This window comes from Zea mays, chromosome 10 (genome assembly GCF_902167145.1).
Source record: "Zea mays cultivar B73 chromosome 10, Zm-B73-REFERENCE-NAM-5.0, whole genome shotgun sequence".
Taxonomy (NCBI): domain Eukaryota; kingdom Viridiplantae; phylum Streptophyta; class Magnoliopsida; order Poales; family Poaceae; genus Zea; species Zea mays.
The window spans coordinates 6,819,707-6,833,632 of record NC_050105.1 but is presented as its reverse complement, the minus strand read 5'-3'; the positions used below and the strand labels follow the sequence as shown (position 1 = coordinate 6,833,632).

At 43.4% G+C, this 13,926-nt stretch overlaps 1 protein-coding gene across 4 annotated transcripts; it reads right to left on the bottom strand.

Annotated features, from left to right (window-relative positions):
* Positions 1-2,552: 2,552 nt before the first annotated feature.
* On the bottom strand, positions 2,553-8,281 carry LOC103640790 (transcription factor LHW). Of its 4 annotated transcripts, none has more exons than XM_008664271.3 (10): positions 7,642-8,281; positions 6,969-7,115; positions 6,774-6,855; positions 6,230-6,271; positions 6,085-6,144; positions 3,995-5,713; positions 3,758-3,859; positions 3,524-3,661; positions 3,318-3,443; positions 2,553-3,156 (listed from the first exon to the last, which is right to left on the bottom strand). In XM_008664271.3, exons 1-10 carry the CDS (start codon positions 7,731-7,733, stop codon positions 2,992-2,994), a joined length of 2,673 nt encoding a protein of 890 aa, XP_008662493.1. In that variant the 5' UTR covers positions 7,734-8,281; the 3' UTR covers positions 2,553-2,991. The 4 variants fall into 4 exon arrangements, 1 of the variants encoding a protein (XP_008662493.1); XR_004853099.1 differs by having other exon boundaries at positions 2,597-3,156; positions 3,524-3,681; positions 7,642-8,274; XR_559857.4 differs by having other exon boundaries at positions 2,641-3,156; positions 3,758-3,854; positions 7,642-8,274.
* Between the last annotated feature and the right edge of the window lie 5,645 nt (positions 8,282-13,926).

Here is a 13,926-nt window from a genome sequence, read left to right as displayed (position 1 = left end):
GCAACCAAATGGTACATCAGTGGCTCCTCGCAAGAGAGGGTTGAGGCACGGACCGACGATGTGTAGGGGACCAAGGAGTCAGGACACACACGCCACTGGTAAACATGTGCGAGATCTGCGAAGCGTGTTGTGAGGGGCGCAGGCGACGGGGTCGTGCTCGTCGTGGGCGAGGGTGACGGGACCGCGCGTGGCCCGAGTGACAACACAGGTAAAGGTAAAGACCGCGAGGCCACGGGTAGTGCAAGCGATGACACGGGTAAAGGTAAAGACCGTGAGGACACGTGTGGCGCATGGGATGGCGACGAGGCTGCATGCGGCATGAAAGAGAGTAGTGGAAGAGAAACATCGATGCAGTCGGCATCGAGGAGGGAATCAAGGTCGGGAGATGGGGAAGAATGAGCAAGGGGGAAAACATCCTCATCAAAAACAACATGATGAGAAGATTGAGGCACTGGTGCCCCTTGTGATCAAGGGAATACCCGAGGAAAAGACAGCTAAAGGGTGAGGGGCAAGTTTGTGAGGCGCGGTGGCGGAGGTGTTGAGATAGCAGGCACACCCAAAGACCCGAAGATGCTCATAGAAGGGGGGTGGTGCTGAAGAAGGCGAAGAACAAAGTAGGATGGGAAACCACCTTGGAGGGAAGACGGTTGAGGAGATAGGTGGGGGTGTGTTCAGGGCCTCAGCCCAGTAGCGGGCAAAAAGAGAAGCATGAAAGAGGAGACAACATAGCATGTTGGTGGTGGTGTGAACCATGCGTTCGGCACGACCATTCTGAGGGGAGGTGTGAGGGCACGACATCCACAGTTGCACGCCATGGGAGAGAAAGGTGTGAGACATGGAATTATCAAACTCCCATCCATTATCACATTGAAATAGACTGGATGGTACGACTAGGGCTGACAATGGGCTATAAATTTTGCACTATAAGATTTAAGGATCGAATCGGATTATGATCGGACTTTATTTCTAATCATTTTTGAACTATAATTTATTTAGGGCCTTGACATTTTGTGAAGAACCATTTGGATCACGATCCATTACCACCCCTAGGTACGACCGAACTAAGTCGACACCCACGTAAAGAAATGAGAAAGGTGGGGAAAGGTGTCAGACTTATGGAGGAGGCAAAAGGTCCACCAGTAGTTAGAGAAGTCATCCAAAATGACGAGATTGTACCTCATACCAGAGATGCTGAGGATGGGAGATGTCCAAAGGTCACAATGAATGAGGTCGAAGGGGCGAGTAGCGCAGGACAAGGAAGAAGAAAAGGGTAAGCGAGTGTGCGCCCAAGCTGACATGCATGGCGAAGCGAGGTAGCGTTGTCGCGAGGACAAGGGATTGCCGAGGTGGCAGAGAATCTAGAGAGGACATCGTGGCCGGGGTGGCCGAGACGACGGTGCTAGGTGGAGGCAGAGGCATTAGAGGCGAGGGCGTAGGGCGTGGCAACATGGGAGCAAGAAGGTGGGTCGGGGAATCGAATGGAATATAAGGGACGGAGTTGTCGCAACGAGCAACCACAGCACTAGTAGTAAGATCCTGTGTAGTAAGCCCCTAGGGATCGAACTCCATAGAACAACGGTTGTCACTGGAAAAAGGACGGATCGAAAGAAGCTTCTGGATGATGTTGGGGACAACAAGAATGTTGTTTGGGTACAAAGGACTAGAAAGGATTGACACCTACTGAGGTGACATGTAGAGTCAATCCATTACTGGTAATGATGGAGGACAGAAAGGTGGGGCTAGGAGGATGAGGAAAGAGACAACTCTAGGCTCACGGGTGGTATGGAACGAGGCGTCAGAGTCGGCAACCTAGTCAGTAGAAGGGGGCCGGTGGCGGTGATATGTGAAAGGATGAGAGAGCCAGCGATGGCACCCGCAGAGGTGCTGGGGTCGATAGTGGTGAGCATGCTGACAGAGATCCTGGATGGGGAGGGAGACAAGGCCTCGATCTTCATGGAGACAATTACGGTGCTGGAAAACACAAACTGTCCGGGTTCATGACATGATCAAGAGCCACAAAGGTGTCTCAGAGAAGATGGTCGGTGTGAAGGGAAAGCGCACACGGTAGGGAGGCACGAGAATCGTGGCAAAGGTAAGGTTCGACGCACTATATTTTACAAATGTGCATCGCCATATCTAACTAGATTCACCTAGATCAAGTTCCCATTTCATGATCAAGTTACCCATTTCATATCACATATTCCGTTTATATTACAAATAAAGAAAAATAAAGATACTATGACTACTTAGAAGTTAGAACTATAGCTGATTCTTAAACTTCTAGTATATTTCTTTAAAATACATACCATTAATCTCTATCAATAAGGGCATAAAAATCCCAAACCCTAATCATCATATATTATTATAACCTAACTTGTTTCTATAAAAACATAGTTTCTATAAAAAAAAATATACTTGTTACTATAAAAAAAATATGTTAATAACAACAATCTTATGTTATCATTAATAATCAAAACTAAACTGAAGTCTGGCTATATAGATGCTTTCAATAGGTCCACGATAATTTGGGAGAACAAAGAGAACCTTAACTGTAAACAGTAAAACTAGTTTCTCATTAGTAATCACACAGGAACGGTAAGAAAAAGAGAGCTCCGACTTCGAGCTAGTACCAGAAACAACTGAACAAGGTCTACAATTCAACTCAGAATTTCCATTCAGCAGAAGAACATAACAAAATTCACTAATATGCAGAAGAACAAAAGGCAAAAGCATCAGCAACAGTTAAGATTATACAGTCAAAACATCGATCGTCTAATGATCACCCGCCGAACCAACTATCCATGTCTCCATTCCCCTCTACTGTTAGGCTTTCCGAATGCACACTGCAGGGACGATGCACTGCATGCCACGAGATTCCCGCTCGTCCTGGGTTGATAATGCTAGTCATGGCAGAAGTGGGTCGACCTCCCGCTCTTAGCATTTCAAAGATGCCTCCTGTCCTGTGATCTTTGTGCTGGCTGGGCAGCTGGCTCACCTAAGATGACCTGACACAGGGATAACGGGATACTGCACAATTCCAAGGGGCATTTTTATGTTGTTATTAGGATTCTCTCCTGCTCCACCGCCATCATAACTCGGTTCCAGCAAGCGCATTAGGGAAAGGAAGATTTCCATTCTAGTCACATCCCTGTTGGCCTGCATAATAAACAAAGTAAAATGAGAACTTCCATAGAGCAGACAGTGGAGGAAGCAAAAGAAATCTAGTCATGGAATAACATGCTCTGGGGGGAAGCTATTCAAGCCTTCTGAGTTCTCAGCCAACCTAGAGAACCTTCTTAATGCATTGAACTGCTTACCTCAACAGTGAACCGTGCCCAGATTTTATTTTTGCGTGCTTCCATGACGCCCCTTAAGATGGTTAATCCGAGTCCTTTAATAAAGTCAGCTATCTCCAAGAAGATACCTCTATCCTCACAAAGCATCTATACAGGCAACACCATTAGCAATATGCATACATTGACAATAATGAGTTGAAAGGACAAGCAATAACAGAATCATTTACCTCCACAAGCATCTGACGAGGCCGATCAAGATCCTCAACAATGATTGGACACGTCATAGATTGACTACCAACATCAAAGGCCCAAGTCGCACCACCTTCGAAGTAGTCTTTTAATGGACCATTCTCACCACCAAGAATCTGTTTGGAGTTTATCCATACTGCATGAGGTTAGTAACTATTGCCTTCTCAAAAAGGCTGCAAATTAAATGGCAAAATTAATAAGTATGTGGACACCTTAGATTCATTTGAGTCCTTGAGGTTATCTGCATGCTTTGTCACACTTTGCAAGAAAACCATGTGCTTAATGGTCTTCTCCAACAAGGCATCAATGCTACACTGTTGACAAAAAATGTTATGAGGCTTAACAGTCATTGCACAAGCATATGAAGTTTCAAACAAGTGCCATTGAACCTTAAATAATCCTAAATTCCTAACACACATTTGAAATGCACAAGTAGAAGAAGAGGATACCTTTGCCCCATTAGGTACGAGTTCCCGGAGCTCCTTTATACGATCCTGAATAAGCTGGCGGTCCTTTGGTCGTGGCTTAGGATTCTCTCCTGGTCGAGACCTCTTTCGACTAGCCTTGCTTGATGTATCAACGCCCTTGCTGTTTGAGGCTGAGGCACTTTCACATTTCAAGTTCTGTCCGCTCTCAATCCAGAGGCGTATCTGAGATTTCTGTATTGCATTATTTTGAGAAAGACAGCCATCCGCTGCCTTTTCTGGGAAAGATGGATGTTTAACAAAATTTGAAACAGCTAACTCATTCTTGATTAGCAAAGGAGGAGCAGATGATTCAGACTGCTTTGGCTCTTTTAAGCGACAATACGAAGTGCTAGGAATATCTGTCACTGAAGTCTTGCAAGAAGCGCTGTCACCAGATATCTGCTTGCCACCAGGATTGGCATTAGAGACAACCGCATCCAACAGTTGGTCGGTATCAGTTAGTGAGAAGATCCCAGAATAAGGGAACTCGTCATCCACTGAATTGAAGGCTGGAGAGGAACCAAGATGATCAGAGAATTCAGGTACATCTCTATTTGAATTCTCAGGTTTTGCAGCTTTCCAGGTAAGATCATTATCCACATTGTGACACAAATGATGAAATTCAGAACCAAACATGTCAAACAAATCACTTTCTGCAGCAGGATCCATAAGGAATGGGGGTGATCTCTCGTTAGATATGTCTGGGAGTCTGCGGCGATCCATATTCTTGACAGCTTGAACAATTGCATCAGTAGGATCATGCACTTCATTAGCCTTTTTTGAGCCAATAAGATCAGATCTACTCGTCTGATTCTCTTGGGAAATGGCTGTTTTCAAGACACTAGAAACCTGAATATCAGAGTCAGACAACAGAGCAACAGAAGCTTGACATGTCTCTCTCTTGGAACTCTCCGTTTTTCCAACAAATTGGGTAGGTTGGGGGATTTTATATGAAATAGTTGGTCCGTGCCCTTTCATCCCAGAAGTAGAACTGCATATTTGATCTAAAATTTGATTTGTTGTGCTGCCATACAGGTTACTCTTGACTACTCTAGTACCTTCTGGGAGAAAATCAAAACCCCCATGACCATTAACAAAGCCTGGCACCTGGCCTCTTCCATGCAACAAAGTCATGTTTGTGTTTTCATGCACTAAAGGGTTATGGTATGCGAGAGATTTCAAGAGAACACTTCTGGAATCTGATGGTTCTCCAGTGTTTCCTTGTTCTAACTGTCGATTGTTGGTCATTAATGGATGCCTTTCCATTGATGCTGAGATAGACGAGATAAAACCAGAGCTCACAACACTATTTTGGGTGTTACTCCCAACTCTCCTGTCACAGTAAGGGTTTTGTGGTCTGAACCTCATGTCAGGAGCATATACAATGTGTTCTTTACCCACTTGGCCATTTCTTTGTGCAACCATAAGCATTGAAGCATTACTGCCCATGTTTGCCAATGTACTACTAGACACAGTTCTGCCATCAGGACCATAACATTGTTGATATGTCAATGGGGGTCCACTAAAAAACTTTGAGCGTGTATCTGCAGGGTGTATACTCGTGAGGCCATTCAAAGGGCGTGACTGAATTTTCTGGTTCAAATCATTTTTAACAGATGACGATGAAGCCATACTCGACCGATTGTTTAGCTGAGAACACAGGTTCTTATACTGGAGCACAAGGTTGGTATTTTCCATTACCTGCCAAAAAATAAGCATTGATAAGCTCTAACACGTCAGAAGCCTGGTTAGCAGAGTTAGAATAAAGAGATACTTGAGAATCTTTTTTTCTTATTTCTTTCACAGCAGTTCTAAGTGCAAAAATAGAGCACAATTATCACAAGTGTTTTTTTTTCTTTTCAAGATTCCACTACTGTCCACAAGAAGGTTTTGTCTCCTCAGATCTCACCACATATGGTTTATATACAGAGATCAAGGAAAAATAACATTTGACCAGTCAACAATGTAACACAGTCATAAAGTAGTACGTCATGGCCCATATATAATAATAACAGAGAACAACTTCAAGATACTATATAGTGATCCCAGTTGCTAAAGCATGGATATCTTACCACACTTGTCGCACCTAGCTGCAGTACACCTCGTGGTAACACGGGAATAATTGCAATAGTCTGCACACAGTAACTTATTATAAAAGCAGAAGCAAACATTGTGTCAGTGAATAATCCAGCATGCAAGGAAAAAATTCGTACTAACCTGAATGCCAGCTGCAAACTGATGATTCATCTCAGCAGAAACCTATCGTCGTGAGAAGAACATAATCAGCTTGATGTTCCATCACAGAAACTCATATTACAATTTAAAATCCATCAAACAAAGAAAACATTTCTGCTTAGAAAATAAGTAAGCAAGACCCAAAGATAATGAAGAAATTCTCATGGCGCGTGCATGAAGAAAGGGATGTCATCATGGTTGACTTGAGCTCAAGGGCAAAACCATACAAACAAAAACCTTGAAATATGTCTCCACTTATTTCACATGTCTATTTGTGTGCTCTCGCAGCTAGCTTATCACAATGACAACTTGTTCACAGAATAATAGACCAAACTCACTACATGCCAAAATTTGCAGGCGTGGAACAAATACTCGAGGACAAAATAACCCCACAACTCCACAAGGACTTCTGCAGTGGCATAAATCCCTTCGCCTCACGCTTTAAATGAGATGGCGGCAAAATGGACCACATAAAACTGAAATTGGGCTACATTTATATCAGTTCACGAGGGAGAAGGAATTGTACCTCGGGTCTGAGATTGTGATCATTGGCAGGATCATGGACAATCCATTGATGATTTCCGGTGAAAGCAGCACGGCCAATGGTACTGAAGAATACAAGCATAGCATACATACATCAGTAAAGCTTGAACTTCTCCAAAACGCCGAAGCACTTATTAGCTAAGAACATTGTAGCAAGCAAAGCAAAATTCCTGCTTACCCCTCACCAACAACATGAATTTGCGAGGTCATGACCTTCCTAACAAGCGTGCACACACTGGTGCCCAGCTCGCACCCAGCTTCAGGAGCCTCAGACCCGGCGGAGCATGACACGTGGCCGCAGCAACCGTCCTCCCACACCAAATGCCTGCACGTCACCAAGGCGAAGACACAAAATATGTAAAAGAACCGCTGAATTCGTGCACTTCACATTAGCGTAAATGTGCGGCGCAGTAGCGTTACAAAGAAATGCAGGTGCATTTCACGCATTCCCGCCCTTGTACACCCCAAGAACTCACACACATTACACATTAGCGGGGCTCAACGGGCACACGTTCTAGTAACCAAAAGTCGCATACACTAGTTTGTTTGTTTGTTCGAAGTAAAGGGCTCCCATGTTAGGAAGGATGCACAGGAATATGCCCATCCGAATGTTCCCCACGCGCGCTTCGCTTGTCTACCAGGCAAATCTAGCTGAAACGGAATGTGCAGCAAAACTCCAAAGCCCAGACCCGGCGAGCGAAAAGTTGCATACGAACGTTCCGGAAACAAATGAGATGGGATGTCTTGCGCAAATCGAGCTGCAGCCTGCAGGAGAAGCTTAAGATCCGAGAAAAACCAGGGGAGTCAAAAAAAAAAAAAAAACAGGAGGAGGAAGGAGGGGTGAAGCTTACACAGGGTCGGCGGCGCCGATGGCCTTCCAGAAGACGGCGTAGGACCAGCCGACCTCCTCGCAGAGCCGGCGCAGCGCGTCCCCAACCGCCATCCCGGCGACGCAGGGAGAGTGAGAACAGAGAGAACCCTAGCTCCTCCGCGGCCCGCCGCCTGCAGTCCCGCCCCCCTTCTCTCTGGCCTGGTACTGGAACAGGACGTGCGACGGTGCGAGCAAACAAGCAAAGACGGGCGGCGCCCTCCCTAGGCGGCGCGGCGGCAGGCTCGCCCGGCCTGCTTCGTGCGGAGCCCGCCGGCCCTCCTCGTCCTCACGCTTTCCCTCGCCGCCGGCGCCTGCCGGCGCCCATCAATGGGGCGGGCCCACTCCCAGCAGGCGCGGGTCCCAGCGTCAGCGTCCGCGGGGGGGCGCGCCTCACTTCACGCGGCGGCGGCGGCGGCGAGCGAGCCTGCTGCACCAGTGCTGGGGCTCCGGGTCGGGGGATGAAGCTGGGAGCTGCTGCTGCGGACCGCGGCTCGTCAATGTCCTGGTGCGTCTTCCTCCTTGCTCCCTCGCTCGCTCTGGCTTTGCTGGCTTTGGGTTCTCACTTCTCTTCTCGGGTTTGGGGGGGGTCTATAGTGTGTTTTGGCTTTCTCTTTCTTGTTGCTTTGCTGTGCTCGCCCTTTTACGTTTTTTTTCTCCTTCCCGGCTCCCGAGGCAGGATCATTCCCTCCACGGGGGGCAAAACCGGGATTTTGATGTTAGACTGCGTTTTCATTTGTATTGTCATTCGATTCGACCATGAATAGGGTTTTACTAGAGATATATCCTGTGTAGCGTAACCATATATAATTAAGTGATCTGTGTATGTGTATCCAATTAAAATCTAGCATAGGTTGTTTTTTAGGTAAAAGAGATTAAATATAAAATAGCACTAGATTTCAGATGAAATAGGCTAAATATAAAATAGCGGTCACTGTTGAATTTTGCTTTAAATCATATCGCTTAATTGCACACTTGTATAAAAATAACTGGTTGCACGGGTGAATGCTAATACATATTACGGATTCATTGAATATATTTTTATAACAAATTTATTTAAAATATGTATGTCTGTTCTATTTTTTTAGTCTAGTTAAATCTTAGAATTACCTAATTCCTCATATAAGATAATAATTCCAAACGAAGAAATTACATAGCTTTCATCACATCTGCCAAGTAGTAATCCTTTCTAAGGACCCGTTTGCATCCAAGAGACTAATTTTTAGTCTTGTCATTAGTTAGGAGTATTAAATAAAATATAATTACAAAACTAATTCCACAAATAAGGACTAAATGGTAAGACAAGTCTATTAAGTCTACTTAGTCTATGATTCACTCATGTGATGTTACAGTAAATATTTGTTAATCATTGATTGATTAATTATGCTGAATAAATTATTCTCGCTATTTAGTCTTAATCTATATAACTAGTTTTATAATTAGACTATATCTAAAACCTTTAATTTGTACTCTAACATTTGATGTGACATGAAATAAGGTTTAGTAGGGAGAACCAAACACTGAACACCCCTAAAGGTGCGCCAAGTAGGTAGTTTATTTTTATTGCTTTGCATACTGTATTGAGAATCCTTCTAAAGAAGACAGACAGGATAATGTAAGCTAATCCAACAAACGGAATGTGGTGTACCAGATTTACATGGGAATTACATATATGCCCTCGAGGCCTCTGGACAATTGCAGGGTTGCCCATATGGGCCTTCAAAAGGTGGGCATGGAGTACAATTATGCGGTCGTGTATTCTTTTGAGGGAGTGGTGGTGGGGTAATTCTAAATTAACAAGCATATTAAAAAAATTACTGAGGGTGCAAAAGGCAGAGGAGTAAACAACCAGATGGCAGAGCCTGTCTTCTCTTAGCCTAATCGAAACATTTCCAAAGGCTGTGTAAGCTGCGACGTGGTACCGTCTGTAAGTAGCTATTATTATTATGTATTAAAAAACAGTGTTCTTCTCTCACTGTCGTGGTTGGACATGCCTGATCCCCGCAGACACTGGTGTGTGGGCCTGGAATAATCTGCCTGCACAGGGACCCGCTGTCAGCTGGCATAGCCGCATCAGAGGTGTACACCTAGCACCCCCCTCTTTTTTCTATTGGCTATCTTTTTGCAGGGGGGAACATTTCATAATGAGGTGCTTTGTGAGATCTTAGTTTGTTTTTGAATGGAACTCTGACTGACCCTGCTTTTTGTTAGAAAGATATGCTATTATATGATCACACAGTTCGATCTTGGCCTTTCATTCTGAGAGAAGGGTTTGGCCTTAGCTGCTTGGTTTTCAGATCTTGTGGCTGCTCACCCATTGATGATAAATCAAGGATTTTTTATTCCATTTTAATTTTTTTTCGTTATTGATTGGTCCTCTACAGATAATAAACACGGCAACGGCAAGATTAGTCTCATAAAACCTCCATGCATGTGAACTTTCCTGCATTCCACAATCTTGGCTATATATCCATTCAGAGTTTCAGACTGAAGCCTGAACTGAACACAGGGGTCTGGAAAACACAAGAAAAAGATCCATCAGGAGGGCAGTGTCTGTGCTGGAACTCACAGCCACAACAGTGTTACTCGAGCTCCGGTCCAAGATTGTTGCTTCTCCATTCCAGTCAGAAAGCCAAGAGCCTCAGGACAAAGATTAGCCAGCTTTTAAAACTGTGGCCGAATTTGCTAGTTTATTAGCCAGCTTTCAAACTGCGGGACAAAAACTAACCAGCTTTTGCAACAGTTTGGAAACCTCAAGACCAAAAACTTTTCAGGTTTTAACCTATCCGTCCTTTTCTCAGCAACGGGACTTGGAACGAAACGTATCCATCGTCCTTGGATGTGTGGTGGCATCTAGTTTCATCGGGGGTTTTTTATTCAGAGGTGGCCTAAACCAAGCATTAATCCGAAGATTTGTGCTGACTCATTAGTGGAGGCTTGCAGACTAATCCTACTTCTCTACTTGATGTGGATATATGGATGTATCATGTATGTGTCGCTTCTGGAAGTGCTCCACTAGAGCGCAAACAAGGACGGTTTTATTTGAGTTCAGTCACATCGTGGAACAAGACAAAGCTGCTTTGGCTTGGAATGGCTTAGTTTCATACGTATCAGCTCATCATTTAGGGTTTATTTGTTTTGCTCTCAATCCACGTAGATTAGATGAGATTGGGTGGCTTTGATTTCCAAACAAATCAAAAAAAGTTATACTTTTTTTTCAATCCCATATAATCCACATTGGATAAGAATAATCAAGCCTCTGTTGGAATCCAAGGCAGTAGAGCCCAAATTAGACGGCCACTTCATTCTTTGGTGGTGCCATGAAGCTGGGTACCGGAAGTTGGATAACCAGCAACTCATTCAGGTGAGAACGGATGAGATGAGATCATCAGTCAGACAGATACATAATGAAAAAGAGTGAGATCATGCAATCAAGAAAAAGAGTGGCATCAGCTCAGGAAAAAAAAGGTAGAAAATATGGGAAGGGTGGTGCATATATTTGGCTGATTTTAACAACATCACAGAAGAACTGCAAATTGGTGACCAAGAAAAAAAATTATACAGAACAGTTCTCCTTTTTGGCAGCTAAATTCAGTACAAATGCTCCCTCCCAGTCAGAAAAGGAATTGTGCCTAAAATATCAGAGCCGCCAATACGAAGTTTGCTTGGAAGGGCAGAACTGTTGCCGGATGAGTGAGATGGAGAAAAAGGCACCAACCCACACTACAGGACACGATCAGTATGAGAATCTTGACCTTGGCGTCTTGCAAATAATACCAGCTGTAATAAGAGCCCTGGGCTAGAGGGAAACAGTTCCTCTGATTTGAAGCCTGCCTTGTTTTGGTTTGCCCCCACACAGCACCACTGAAAACCTGATGCATTGGCCTCAAGAAAGGGGAACACATGGATCAGCAGTGGTATCAGAGAAATTGGATCAGCAGTGGTATCAGAGAAAGAGGGGCGGGGGCGGGAAAATGAAAAGGTTCTGTCCGGAGCGTGCGGGAGGGACGAAACCGGCCTGGGTGGGACGGTTGGCTCGGACCTGACACATAGGTTCGGCCTGGGTGCATTCTCTATATTGAATGCACCCAGGTGTAATATATAAATACAGTATATATATATATATATATATATATATATATATATATATGTGTGTGTGTGTATGAATTTGCTACTCGTTTGACTCGTATTTCATTCATCGTAGATTTGTGTTGCAGGAAGTTTGTCTGCTCTATTCTGACATCGAAAAGATAATTTCCACTCAGCTTGACCATGGTGTGTACTGATATGATTCCTATTCACCAAAAAAACAGCTTATGATATATGAGATTTTGTATTATCCTGATTACAGTGAGTAGTGATATCAGTTCACCATGGTTATATATTCCTGTGGAAAGTTGTGTATTGCGTCGTTGTGCACATTTTCGTCGCAGGTTTGCTCTAGCCAAATTTTTACTTTGAATCTGTTTGAGCCTTAAAGTGATAAAATATCCACCCAGATTGATAATGGGCAGGGCAGTGAAATGATTGTTCCTACTCCCAAAAAGACTGCCCTATGATATATGAGAGGGATTTTATATGAACTGTGAACCATGATAAGGCTTTAGCAAATGATAACCACAAAACCCTAGCTAAGCTCTAGGGTAGCGACGAGAGTAGGGGAAAGCAAGGAGGAGCACAGTGTGCATACAGTTGCTGGCCATGGGATGGGGCAGGGAAGGGGGATCCATGTGGCGTGTGCCCACCTAGCCGGCGGTGTGGTCTCTGCGGTGCTCCATGGTGACGATTGTGATGTTGGCTCCTGTTTGTTCTTGTTTGCTCCCTAAAGATTAAATCCCTAATCATGGAGGCCAAGAAAGGTAGCCATGACAACAAAGGTGCCACGGCAGGGTGGTAATCTGGTAGACGTACCGGAGTGAGGGCAGGGTAGCCCATGCTAGATAATTCTCTATGTTTCAAACTAGTATTCGTTTTATCTTTTGATTTTTATATTTATATTCAAATAGATAATAATAAAACTAGACATATATATAAAATACATATATTAAGTATTATAAAAATCTATTAATAATTTAAAACGAATTTTAATTTGTGACAGACAGAGTACAGGTAAACGTCCCCAGTCAAATACAGCTCTATAGGTTTTTGCTCCTCGACGACTTCCCCTCGTCTCGTCTTTTTTTCCCTTCTACTTTTGTTACTTAATTGCTGTTCATAATTGTTCTCAAGGAGAAGCGGACAAGGTAGAAGGGAAAAACAATAGCCTCGGTTCTAAATGGAAGTACTTGACTTCTCATTGTAGAGAAAAATGATAACTGTTGTGTACTAGTCAGGCCTTGCCGCCTTGGTACGGATATTGCAACCATCATCTAAAACAATATCATATCTTTTTTTTCAAATGAGTGAGATGCACCACAAGTTCCATAATTTTGTCCAGATATATCACCTAAGCTGAGGGTGTGTTTGTTTTCGTTCTAAATTATATTAGTTGGATTATGCTGAAAACGTAGAAAGATAAAATATCACTTTATGACCATAAATAGGCTAAGAGACATTTGGTTTGTATGGACTAATTTTTACTCCCTCTATTTAACTTTATTTTAGTCTTAGATTGCTAAATATGGATACTAAAACTCAATTTTAATTTTCATATTTAACAAAATAAAATGAAATGACTAAAAATTAATCCATATAAACACAACACCTGCTAAAATAAGGTAGTATTGGATAACTTATTTTAGATTATTTGTGATCTCGAGCGATATTTTATTATGCTACTCTTTCATCATACTTTAGCTTATATAATCTAAGAGAAAAACAAACGGGATCTAAGTCACTAAACTACTAGTTCGCATCGTAATGGTTCATCGAGGTCCAACCCTCCCTAATTGATGTGTTAATGTCCGTACCTAGGTGTCATCTTTCGGCACTATCTTCCTCCTCCCTGTTTTTCTTTCTTCAGTTCACGCCTTATCAGTAGCTATGTCCACATAGCATCATGCTTTGCTAGTGCCGACATGAACCGTCGACTACCATGGTGTTTCAGTACTACAGTTTCAGACTACAAGTAGAACAGACTAATAACTTGTTTAAGGTTATGCATGAATATGGCAAGCTTTTTGCTAGATATAGATACACAAAGAATGGACCAGCACCGAGTATATATAAAAGCGAGGATAGTTTTTTTTCCCCGACAAAATGTAATACAAAATCAGCAGGGATCACTGGAACTAAATTCTGCAGCAGTGTTTGTACTTCAAATGACCAA

Excerpts from the sequence above, each read along its gene's own strand:
- LOC103640790 (XM_008664271.3), bottom strand. The coding sequence starts at position 7,733 with ATGGCGGTTGGGGACGCGCTGCGCCGGCTCTGCGAGGAGGTCGGCTGG. Across the intron at positions 6,145-6,229 it reads AGTTTGCAGCTGGCATTCAG|ACTATTGCAATTATTCCCGT; the intron begins GTTAGTACGAAT and ends TACTGTGTGCAG. Across the intron at positions 3,860-3,994 it reads TCGTACCTAATGGGGCAAAG|TGTAGCATTGATGCCTTGTT; the intron begins GTATCCTCTTCT and ends TTTTGTCAACAG.